The sequence below is a fragment of the Hyaena hyaena genome, unplaced genomic scaffold (genome assembly GCF_003009895.1).
Source record: "Hyaena hyaena isolate Hyena2069 unplaced genomic scaffold, ASM300989v1 scaffold_51, whole genome shotgun sequence".
NCBI lineage: Eukaryota > Metazoa > Chordata > Mammalia > Carnivora > Hyaenidae > Hyaena > Hyaena hyaena.
The window spans coordinates 2,057,703-2,069,865 of record NW_024080683.1 but is presented as its reverse complement, the minus strand read 5'-3'; the positions used below and the strand labels follow the sequence as shown (position 1 = coordinate 2,069,865).

General features: G+C 44.7%; 1 protein-coding gene across 2 annotated transcripts in view; it reads left to right on the top strand.

Annotated features, from left to right (window-relative positions):
• The first annotated feature begins 5,411 nt into the window (after positions 1–5,411).
• Positions 5,412–12,163, top strand: part of PUM3 (pumilio RNA binding family member 3) — a 50,625-nt gene continuing 43,873 nt past the window's right edge. Inside the window, exons 1-3 of one of the 2 annotated variants that reach the window (XM_039230852.1) lie at positions 5,414–5,467; positions 9,311–9,381; positions 11,992–12,083. In XM_039230852.1, the coding sequence (XP_039086783.1) occupies positions 12,002–12,083 (82 nt within the window). In that variant the 5' untranslated portion in view covers positions 5,414–5,467; positions 9,311–9,381; positions 11,992–12,001. Of the gene's footprint in view, positions 5,468–9,310; positions 9,382–11,991; positions 12,084–12,163 lie in introns of both variants that reach the window. The other variant, XM_039230853.1, reaches the window with a different exon arrangement.

Sequence of the window (12,163 nt, the reverse complement as noted above, 5' to 3'; positions counted from 1 at the left end):
GAGAATGCATTCTTGCCAGGGGACAGAGCAAGAGTTTCACTGAGTTGTGGATGCCGTCTGGATCTAATGGACTCTGTGTGCCCAGGACCAACAGTGAGAAAAGGAGTCACCATCCTAGGAGGGGCTATTATTTCTGATCATTAGGTGGAGGTAAGACTGCTTTTACACAGTGGGGTTGGAGGGATCAATGTAGCCCTGCTGATCCACAAAGGTGCCTCTCAGTACCCTCAGCCCCCACTATAACTGTCCGTGGACCTATGTAGCAACCTCACCTTAGAAAGGGAAGATTCCCAGGGTCTTAGTCCCCTTGGGTGAGGGCTGACACATGAGCAGGTAAGCCACCAAGACCTGCCAAGGTAGTAGGTGAGGGCGAGATGAAAAAGGAATGGACAGGGAGATGATGGTACATCCGACGCAGCCCCAAGGAGATTATATGTCATCCCAATGCATCTTCTAGCTCTCCACGCTAGAAGAGGACCAAAGGAGTGATGGAGGGACTGATCCCCTCACGTGGATGGAGAAGCGTGTCCATGCTGTGCCAGGGCTGGACCCTGGCAGCTACGGCAGTGGACTGCTCTGATCTCCTTTCCAGAGAGAAGCTGCCGCAAGAGGGGTAGTTAGCTGACAGCCTCCAGAGGCCACAACTTCAGCTTCCACCACAGCATTCATGCTGAGGCCATTCTGTCCCCGGGTTGCCCAAACAATGACTGAGCACAGAGAGGGTAGTAGAGCTGGGCCACTCCTACACACTCAGTCTCCTTCAATGGGCAGTCATGGCTCGGGAGCCCTGTGTTGTTGGCCGGGACTTCCTCAGAGCTGCACTACAGTCCACCACATCTTCTCCCTTCCATGCCTCCCTTCACAGATGGCAGGTCAGCACCGTGGGCTCAGGCTCTTCCCACTCATGGCTGTTCCCTCTCGTCTCACCCCTCGTCGGCTTCTCTGCCAATACATTTCTTGGCCTCCTAATTCTAGCTTGGCGTCTGCTCCCTGGAGAATTCAAGCAGATGCCATGGGGTTGAGGCTAGTTGGTTAATTTTTTCTTTCTCTTGAAGGGAGGAGGGCACTGGGGTGGGTAGAATTAGAGCATCACGGTAACTCCTGACTTGTGCTTCCTATAGTTTATAAAAGTTAAATGGGAATACTCGGAAAATGTAGAATTCTTAATATGCTTGGTTATTAAGTCTGTATTGCTCATAAATCAAGGAAATCAGAGGTTAAAACCGGTCACCACTTACCAAAGGAAATACCTCTTATCAAGTCTATAAAGGAAATTTAAACAAAAACTTAAAAAAGTGTTAAGTGTTCCCATTCTAGCTAAAACCTGAAACGTACCCATTGCTTGAGGAGCTTTGTTTTATAAAACCATAGTGCATTGTAAATATTCCACCTATAAATGGCAACTCGTGGGCCTTATGTGATATTAATCAGTCTTGGTTTTTTATTTCTCCATCACCTGCTGATGGGATCTTTTCATTAAAAGTGATTCTTTATACCACAGTCAGATAAACTTTCGTTTTGGTCACGTCATTTTTCTGCGGCCCCTAAACATGTAACCAAAGAAGGTAAATTAGGACAAAATCGATTTTGTGTTTCTAAGATAGCAACCGGGGCATCATGAATGCACAATGAGTGTTTGGACTATATTAGTGTACTTTTTAGCAAATTTATGGTATTGGGAAACGTAATCCCTACTCAGAAGCAGTCCTTTTTTACTAACGGAAAATATGTTGGCAACTGTTCTGTTTCCATGGATTTGTGATTCTAATAGGCCCTGAAAATAAAACTCGATCTTTGCCAAAATCTCACTTATGCTTTATATCAATAACATGCCCTTTCTCCCTGCTTACACATTTGGGAAACAGAGAAACAACACCAATTAGTTAAAAATCCATTAATTAGAACTCTAAAGAACTGATTTTAGGAAAGGGGTGATGTGTGGGAGCTAACATCTAACACTTTATTTTTATGAAAAAGAGAAAAATTGCACAAAATCATGAGGAACTGGGAAAAAAAAAGCAAACATTTTTCAGAATACATTTAACAAAAGATATTTCAAATTTAAACCATTTTCAACATATAATAATACTAAATAACTAACTGAGACCTCAAGCAGCAAGGAGGGTACAGTTATGTCCAAATTCTACTACTGGAAACAAATCTATTATACATTTAATTCTTTGATTTCTGGTGATGTGAAAGGAAGTACCAGAAGATTAAAGGGTTTAATCCTCAGTTAACGAGAAGATCAACAACTAGAAATCCATTCTTTAAACAAGCAGCTCTTAATTTTAGCTACATAGTAGCCTGATCTGGGGAATTTTCAAAATCCTCAATGCCTAGGTCCTATTTCAGGCTAATTAAATCAGCATTACTGTTTTGTTTTGCTTTGCTTTGCTTTTTGACTCCACAGGTGATTCTGATGTGTGGCCAGGATTGAGATCCACCACCCTGAGTACTACAATTATTTTAATTTTTAGCTTACTACAGCTATTTTAAGTTTTAAATCAGATTAGTTTAAATTGCAGATTAAATCTCTACTGCTGGATGGAAGCGTATTTGCCGAGTGACCTTTAATTTTACTAGAGTACAGGAAAAATAATTAAATCCAAATGTCATGATTAACATTATGTTTGATGGTCTTCCAGTCCTGAAGGTGGCCATGTAACCCAGGTACAGGCTCTGAAATAGAAGGTAAATCCTGTTGGGTTTTTCTTTTTTTCCTTCTAGGATAAAAGGACAGAGTCCTGTTGGGTAGAAAAAGTGGATTTCATCCCTTTCCCCATTCTTCTAGTCCTAAACTCTGATATAAATCCTGAAACTGAGTACATCTGGCCTCAGAAAGCAACGGTGAAATAAGTCAGAGAAAAACAAATACTGTATGTGTTCACTTATGTGTGGAATCTAAAAAATCCAAACTCGTAGAAACAGAGAGCAGATTGGTGGTTGGCAGAGTGAGGGGGGCTTCCAGGGGGTGGTGGGTAAGGGTGAACAAAAAATACAGAGGAGGGTGGAAAGAAACTAAATAAAAGCAACAAGTGAGAACATTAAAAATCAACACACTAAGGGTGGTGGAGCCCAGAAACTGAAAGAGCTTAGACCTTTGGTGACACTGCTGTATCACTGAACTAGAAAACTAACTACCTTTAGACTTTCTGTTGTGAAAAAATTATTGCTTAAGCCACTATTAGCTGAAATTTCCATTACTTGCAGCCAAAAGCATTTCAAGTGATACACCATGGTTCTCTCTGTGCCTTTCTCCTCTCTCAAGCTACCAATAACTCAACATTTAGTACTGTCATGAGGTTGCTACATGACTCAAAAAATAAATCCTACTTTTCCCATTTTATATATGCAGAAACGTAGAGCCCTACAAATTAACTATCTTGTCCATGGCCACTGACCTTGGATTCTAAGCCAGATTCATTTGATTCCAGTGCCAATCCTCTTAATTACAGTGCTATAAAACCTCTTAGAGGTGTTCAAGTCTAATTGCTATGATTAAGTTATATGCTCTATCATTTAAGAAGAGCATTCTGGGGTGCTTGGGTGGCTCATTGGGTTAAACGGTCAACTTTGGCTCAGGTCATGATCTCGCGGTCTGTGCATTTGAGCCCTGAGACAGGCTCTGTGCTGACAGCCTGGAGCCTACTTCAGATTTTGTCTCCCCCTCTCTCTGCACTTCTCCCACTCTCTCTTTCTCTCTCTCCTTCTCTCTCTCTCAAAAATAAATAAACATTTAAAATTTTTTAATTAAAAAAGGGCATTTTATGCTTATAGGAAAACAGATATTCCTAATGCTTGACATTTAGATCATTAGGTATTTGAAGAGTTAATAGGCTTAACTTGGTTAATTCCAAAGTTACAACATAAGCTATTTTTGTTGCTGTTCTGCAAAACCAGGAGACACTTTCAACTCACTTCAAACAAAAACACTCAAGTCCATTCATTTTTTGGTAGCACAAAGAGCTTGGCAAATAACATTATTAATAATAATCTAGGACTTGGGTGTGTGATCATTTTTCTCCTAATCGAAAGACAAATGAATAGTAAGTAGGATTTTGATGTCTAAACTTAAGATATTTACCTGGATTTGTTTGAGAGGCTATGGGGTGCTGCTATCTGTGGCCTTACAAAGAAAAATGTATCTCTTCCAGGTATTGTGTGGGAGGGTGTATCTCTGCTCTTGTGCATTTACTTGAGAACCAGTGGATTAGGGAAAGCAGTCCAGAGGCAGCCCTTTGAGTTTGGAGTCAGACTTAACCCGATCAACTCTACTGTTTCCCCTTGTTTCCATAGAATGGAGAGAAGCCCTACTTCAATTGTTCTTAAGAGACTTAAGTGAGCTGAAGTGCAAACATCCTTATAATACTTAAGACAAACAATAAGTACTTAATAAACAGCTATGCACCGAGTAGTGGGATGTGTGCCTGAATAATGACAGCTCCTGCCCTCAGGAAGTCTAGTAAATCACCCGTCTCAAGCCTAACGCCTTAAGGGACAAGAGATGGTGTCTTGGACAGTAAAATCTGACGCTTGACACACTTGGGATCGTGTCTCAATCCCTCAACTCTCCGGGTCGTCAAAAGGTGTGTTATATCCCAACCCCCAGAACCTGTTAAAGGGACTTTATTTGGGAAAAGAAGATCTTTGCCAGGGTCACTTCCTGTATTATCTCAATGGGCCTTAAATCCAACGACGACTATCATCCAAGTGTGTGCTGTTTGTTTCTTCATGGGAAAAGCGGGGATAATATCCTAACTAGAGTCTCATTTCCTGGAGTGCAAAATGGGTAATAATGCAGCCTGGAGAAATGAGCAGACGTTAAAAATGACATTTACCGAGGGCTTGCGAAGATCATTCACTGTGCTAAGCGCTATGTATGATTTAGCGATCTCTAGTTTAGCGACCTGGTAACCAACATTCAGAGAAATACAGTAATTTGCCAAACCACACAGCTAGCAAGCGAAAAAAAAAAACCAGGGATTAAAATTCAAACAGACGTCCGAGAAATCCCCTTTATCCTTCAGGCTAGACTACCTGAGAGGGTGCAAATCAACGCACGCTAAAAAAAAAAAAGAAAAAAATCAATTATTTTGGTATTAGCTCAGGCGCCACCCCAAGACTCAGCTTCAACAGACTCGTGAGCGAGAAGCTGCTTTCCTTTCCCCGGCCTGGGAGCGACAGGGTTAAGGACGTCACTCTCGGGGGCCTGTGATGCGTGATCGCCCTACGGAGCCCGTCAAGGGCCAAAATCCGTGCACTGCGCAGCCGCGACGCCTCTGGATGAAGTGCTGGAAGCGGACCAATAGAAACGCCGGATTTCCGTTTTCCCTGCTGATGCCCTTCCTTTAGCCCCACCTCCGTCGCGCAAGAAGGAAAAGGCGGGCTGGGGGCGGGGCAAGTCGAGGAAGCGGAAGCGGCGCCGCGGAGCGAGGCCCCCGCCTGCTTCGGCCCCACGTGTGCGGTGAGTGCGGCGGCCTCGGCGGACGCCCCTCCGGGGGTTCCTTCGCCCCCTGCTCCGCGCTGCGGGGTGAGGGTCTGTCCGAGCCGCCAGCGTGTAGAGGTGCTCGCGCCTGTCCCCGCTGGATAGTCTTCGGAGGCCTGTTCTGTTCTGGGAGACGCGGGAGACGGGCGACGCGGGCGGGTCGCGGCCCCTCTGCCTACCCCTTGGCCCTGAGCGGGCTGCTGGGTTGTCCTGAGCTGCCTCCGCTCTGAAATCCCGGCCGGTGCGGGTTGCCGTCCGCCGCTCTGCTGTGTGTGTGGCAAACATCCCCTCCACCCTGTGCACCCAGTTTGCATCCTGAATGTACAGTTAGTTGCACGTTATCAGCGCTGGGGAGGACACGAGCTGGGTGCCCAGCTGGAAGATCGGGGAGAATGAAGTAGACTTTAAGCTGATGCTTGTAACTCTGAAGTCTGGAAGCCCGGGGAAAACTACCTTAAGCAGAGACAGACTGCGTCGCTGCGGGGGCACCTCGGGAAAGGGGATACCAGAGGGGTAGGGTGGCCGCGGTTCTGTGAGGCTTTAAAGGCCACGTTCAGTGGTCAAGATTCGATTTCCATTCAATGGGGAAACATTCCCGTTTCTGTTCTCATTTGCAGAAAACTTTGGAGGCTTGTAAGGAAGAAGCATGATAGACCCAGGTTCTCTTGAGGAGTTGTATATAATTTTGATTATTATTGAGTACATAATTGAAAAGTAATGATGGTTTGGATTAGGGTGGTGGTAGTGGAGGTGGAAGTTGACCAGTTAGAAGTATTTTTAAAGGAGGTTCAGAAGAATTTATGAAAAGATTGAACATAGCAAACCAGGGAGAGGAAAATGTCAAGGGTAAATCTTAGATTCTCATAAGATGGTGTGCCCCTGGCTAAGATGACAAAAATAGGGTGGGGTGTCATCGATGAGGACGTTATTGTTTGGGGGTGTGATAACGATTACAGAATTTCATTTTGGATTTGATAAGGGTGACTTGCGTGTAAGACACGAAACAGACGTATCAGGGAGACAGACCCACAGGTCTAGAACCCAAGAAGAAGTTCCGAATGGGAAATAATTTGGGAGTCCTCTGCATAGAGAGCCATGGGAGTGGATGAGATCACTTAGAGAAAAATGTGGAGAGAGGGGAAGATTTGAGAAATGCCACTACTTAGAGGTTGGGTATTGAAGATTTACCTCTCATAGTTCAGTGCTAAGCTTGTTGAGAAGGTGGGATCAGGCCCCTGCCCTTCTGTGTCTGGAAAAGCTTTGCAAATTCATTCAAAAATTGGCCTCTCAGCTTTGGCTTTTGAACACTTCATATGTAATTGATTATAACAATTATGTTGTGTTTTATTTTTTTAATTAAAAAAAATGTTAATGTTTTAATTTTGAGACAGAGAGACAGAGTGTGAGCAGGGGAGGGGCAGAGAGAGAGAGAGAGAGAGAGAGAGGAAGGCACGGAGCCTGCTCCAGGCTCTGAGCTGTCAGCAGAGAGCCTGACGTGGGGCTCGAACCCACGAACCATGAGATCATGACCTGAGCTGAAGATCGACGTTTAACTAACTGAGCCACCAAAGCGTACCAGTTATGTTGTGGTTTTTTTGTTTGCTTCTAGTCCACCACTTTGAATTTCTTCTTCATAAATTTTTTTCAATCCGATAGCTTTCTAGCACATAGTGTGTAGGTATGCAGGATGTTTCAAGTCCAAGGTGTGAAGTTGTAAATGTGCCAAAAAGGATCAAGGAGAATCATTTGGGAAAGAAGGAAGGCATGTGGAGGAGAAATAATAAATTCATTTAAGGGCATATGGGTGGTTCAGTTGGTTAAGCGTCCAACTCTTAATTTTGGCTCAGGTCCGAAGTTTGAGACCCATATTGGACTCTGTGCTGACTGCACAGATCATCCATGGAATTTTCCTCTCCCCCTTTCTCTGTCCCTCCCTTGCTTGCTCTTTCTTTGTGCACGTGCGTACTCTCTCTCTCAAAAATGAGTAGACTTTAAAAAAAAAAGTTGCCATTTAAGCTGGATTTGAAGGGTGGGTAGGATTAATATCTGATAGAATGGCTTTAGAGTTTGGATCCTGAAAAAGAATCATGGAAGAAATCTGGCTTCTTTGTGTTGTTTGTGATGAGAGTTTGTTAGGGCTGAATTTTGGGTGACGCTTTGGTTGGACATTTTTCGTGTAGGCAGTTGGAAACTTGAAGATGTTGGAGGCAGGAGATGGTACGAAATTGGTGCCTTTGTAGAAGATTTATCAGGCAGCAGAGAGGGGATCACAGCAGATCAGATCCAACAGCAAAAACCAAGCTGAGGGAGAGATAAGGGGCCTGCATGGGGAAGAGCGGAAAGGGAAAAAGAGGAGACCAGTTCCGAGAACCAAGGAAAGGCGATGGTTCGATGTGATGGTGCAGCCTCCCCAAGCAAATGCATTTGGCCAAGTGAAAGAACTAAGGCCCAGAAGGCTGTCTATATGCAGCTTGACTTCATTTATATGACCTGTTTGGAAAGAGGCGAAACTAGAGGGACGGAAAACAGATCAGTGTTGCCGAGAGCCAGGAGGAGAAGCTAGCAGAGGGGCTCCCCTGGGGACTTTCTGGAGCTCTCACAGGACCCCAGGCACTGTGGTGGAGGAGACAGGACTCTGCGTTCGTCTGAATCCGCACCGTACACCAAAGAGTGAGCTCCACCGCGGGTGAAAAAAAATCAGCCATCATGTCTGGAAATGGAGTGCAGACTGCGAAAAATAAATCTAACTTGTTTGTACAAACCTATAAAATAACCTTGCTGATTGGAGTGGTGGGGGGAGTTGACCTAAGGAATTTTGAGAAACCGTACTGTAATGGAGGCTGTGAGGGGAAAGAAAAAAGGCTGTCAATAAACGTCATGGTAGAGTTGGTTGGTAAGTATCTTTCCCATGGGTGTACCGTGTGGCATTCTGGAACTACGTGTGTGCTACGCAGATCAGTGGATCGGTGGTGGATGCGAGGAGGCAAGTTTCTCCTTGTTGGGAGGAAAAAGGTTACAGACAGCAAGACGGGAAGACCATAGTGGACCCTGTGGCACTTGATTAGAGTTGGAGACATTAGTACGAACTCACGGGATAGACAAAGAAATACAGGCTTCTGTGTCCATGTACGTTAGTATGCAGACCTGGGTATCCCCAGCCCCGTCGGGTGAAAAGCCCTAGAAGCAGTGACATGAAGCACACTCAGCACTCAGAGCCTACCATTCTCCATACAAGGAACCAGGGTTCCTTGGAGAAATGGCTGGTTTCAGGGCTCCTGCAGGGAAGATGCAGCATGAACTTGGAGCAAGTGCCAGGAAGTGAGGGCGAGGGAAACAGACCTGATGGGCCACGTCACAAAGCCACAAAGTCAGAAGCAGCCCGGGAGGTTTCCCGTTGTCCAAAGCTAGCACAGGTTAAGCAACAAAATAACACAGGATTAGCTTTGAACCCAAGTAGTGAAGTATGTGTGAGGCCATCCTGATGTAAATATGTAAATACTACATCCTGATGACATAAATGGAGAAGGAACAAACTCCCTACAGAATCAAAAATATCAGAGGTAGATGTAATGGGGGAGGTAGAAAATCACCAGGAATACACTTCAGGAGCTGCTGCAGGCAGGAGCCGCTGGGGTTGCTAAAATCAGAGGGAGAAACAGGAGATTTGCATAATCTCTAAATATATCGCCCCAAATACTTAATCTTTGCTGTGGTGATTTTTAACAGACCGACTTTAGCCAAGTTTACTCCTTAGCCTAGGGTAGAGCTTAACTCCCCTCCCCTTGCGCATGCCGAACTTAGTAACTTGCTTCTCGTCCGTAGAGTCTGGAAAGGGAGAAATAGACTTGATAGTGGAGAAGTCTGGCGAGCACTACCTTAACCAAGTGATCAAGGTTAGTATCTGCAGTCAGTACTACTATGACCTGATGAGAAGGGCACCGCAGCTCTGTGATACTCTTTAGGAATATACACACCACTCTAGTCACCAGCAAATCTCAGGCAAACCCCGAATGAGAATATTTTATGAAGTGCCTGACCGGCTCTCTTCAGTGGCATCTCGGTCATGAGAAGGAAGACCAAGACACTGTCACTGTTATGCCCAGATCGCGATCTTCTCAAAGTCCCAAGACCACCAAGGAGTCCGAGTCACGTATGCAAAGGCAACGGGCTTTATTACGGGCTTAAGCTCGGGCTCCCAGACCTCACCAGCGCCGTGGATCCATGCTGAGAGCCCCGAACAAGGGCAGAGTAGGGTCTTTGTGGGGTTTGAGATGGGGGAGTTACAGAAGTTGTGACATGGGAACAGTGATCCAGTCATAATTATACAACATCATTGACAGCGGATTTGACCATACACATTGTCTAGAGTATTCGTTACTTTTGGCGGGATCCAGTTACAACATTTAGAGTACCTTTAAATTTAACCAATCACAGAGTGAGCCTAGGGTCTTACTCAGTGACTAACGGGTTAACTTTAACATTAGGTAACAGGCTCCTATCTATAGTTTCTATCTCCAGGCCTCTCCCTTAGTAATGTGGAGGGTGGTCGCTGGCCTTTCCTGATTGGGTGCTGCAAGGGTGGTTTCTCCGGCCTTGGGCAGTGTGTGTCTGCCTGATAGTTTCGGGGAAGCTGAAACTCAGGCCTTCTAGTTTAGAGGGGAAACTTAAAGCCTGTCATGGAGTCAGTTTGGTTTAGACTTGTGGCCTTACATCACAGCTCGATGGAAACTAAGGAGCCCCGATGACTAACTGCAGTGGGTCCTGGAACAGATGAAGGACGGGCGACTCCGGAGTTAATCGTATTGTACTAACGGCACTGCCGTAAGATGTTAGCGTCAGAGGAAGCTGAGTGAGGCGTGTGCTAGAACTTTCAGTTTATCTTTCCAAACTCTTGTGTGAAACAAAAATCATTTCAAAATGAACAGTTAAATGTAAAGAAAAAATACATAAGTGCCTGGATTTTTAGACTAATAAAGCACAGAAGAATGAAGAGATGCAAGTGTGGTTATGATAAAGCAGCGAAGTGATGAAATGTCCGTACAGTTAACCAGTGAGTGACTTAAGGAAACGGAGTAATTCAGGGGCCTTCATTTTAAGAATCATAATAGGAAAGCCTAAATTAAGCTGCACTTTGCAGAGAGCTCTTTGCAACCTTACTGGTCCCTTGAGATGTTTCAAGAAAAAGGGACTCTTCTATTAGGGTTGGAAAATCTTGCGTCCTTTATTTAGGCTGTGCTTGGTGACTGATGGCTGAAATTAGCAAATGAAAAGAATCTCAACAGCCTTTCTTAAAAAGCCTAATTATTTTCATTTAATTCACTGTTTCTCAAATACGTGCCTCTCTGAACCTTCTCTTTTTCTTACAGTCACTAATCATCTTGCAGAATTAATCTCTTGAGTAGAAAATTATCATTTTAGAAATACCTGGTTTTGTCTAGGAACTTGTAACATCTACTCTAGAGGGTCAGCCTCAGAGCTTTAGAAATGAATGTACAACTTTGTAAGGTAGAAATATAGCCAGGTGACATTTGCTGTTGATAAAGTCTCTGCTTTGAGGAGCCTCAGGTAATTAAGGGGTTTTCTGTTATGTGTCCTGTGCTCTCTGGACCCAGACGTGCCCTGTTAGAGGTCTTCCAAATGAAGTATTAAGTATACCAACATAACCTCACTGAAGATCTTTGGAGATCACTGAAAATGACTGGTTACCTCTAAAAGAATAGCAGATTAAGCATTTGAAGTTAGTCTTTGTTTCAGCTACAGTGGTATATACATAGGGGTCTTGGAGGTAACTTTTGATTTTCTTGCATTAAATTTGAATACACGCTTAAGTGCAACCTTTTGTTTCTTCTGGACTTTTGAGGATGGAAACCAAGAAATCAAATGGTGATATTGTCAGTTATTTTTAATGTTTATTTATTTAAATTTTTAAAGAATGTGTATTTATCTTTGAGAGAGAGAGAGAGAGAGGCAGAGCATGAGCCGGGGAGGGGCAGGAAGAGAGGGAGACACAGAATGGGAAGCCGGTTCCAGGCTCTGAGCTGTCAGCACAGAGCCTGATGCAGGGCTCGAACCCACACATCATGAGATGGTGACCTGAGCTGGAGTTGGACGTTTAACCAGCTGAGCCACACAGGCGCCCCTGTCAGTTTCTCATCACAAAGTCATCCTAAGTTATGAGAACCGCAAACACTGACCCTTGAGTGACGCTTGTATCATATTGAATGTAATGGTCTGTGTTTACCCAGAATTATTGCTAAAGTGTTGCCTCCACATACATCGCACACTAGGTGTGCCTGTTCTTCCTTTCTGTGTTGGTATTTCGTTTATTTCCACTTTTAAAATCTTAGAAGCAGTGACTTTGTGAGTCCATGGTATACCCAGGTGGTTAGGTGGTTTGTCCTGCATCCATGAAGCCCAAGGACTAAAGGTGGCCCTGACTGATGACTCCTGCTTGGGTGAGAGCAGTCCAGTGATCCCTTTCGGGTTTTGTTTTTGTCTTCCAGAACCGCTACGATGGAAGTTAAAGGGGGAAAGAAAATCACAGGAAAAGGTGCGAAGACACCACAAGAAAAAAACAAATTTCATAAGAACAGCGGTAAGATAGTCACACCAAACCATGTGGTAGAGTCCCTTGTAACCGGGGGGGGGGGGGGGGGGGGGGGGGGGGGGGGGGGG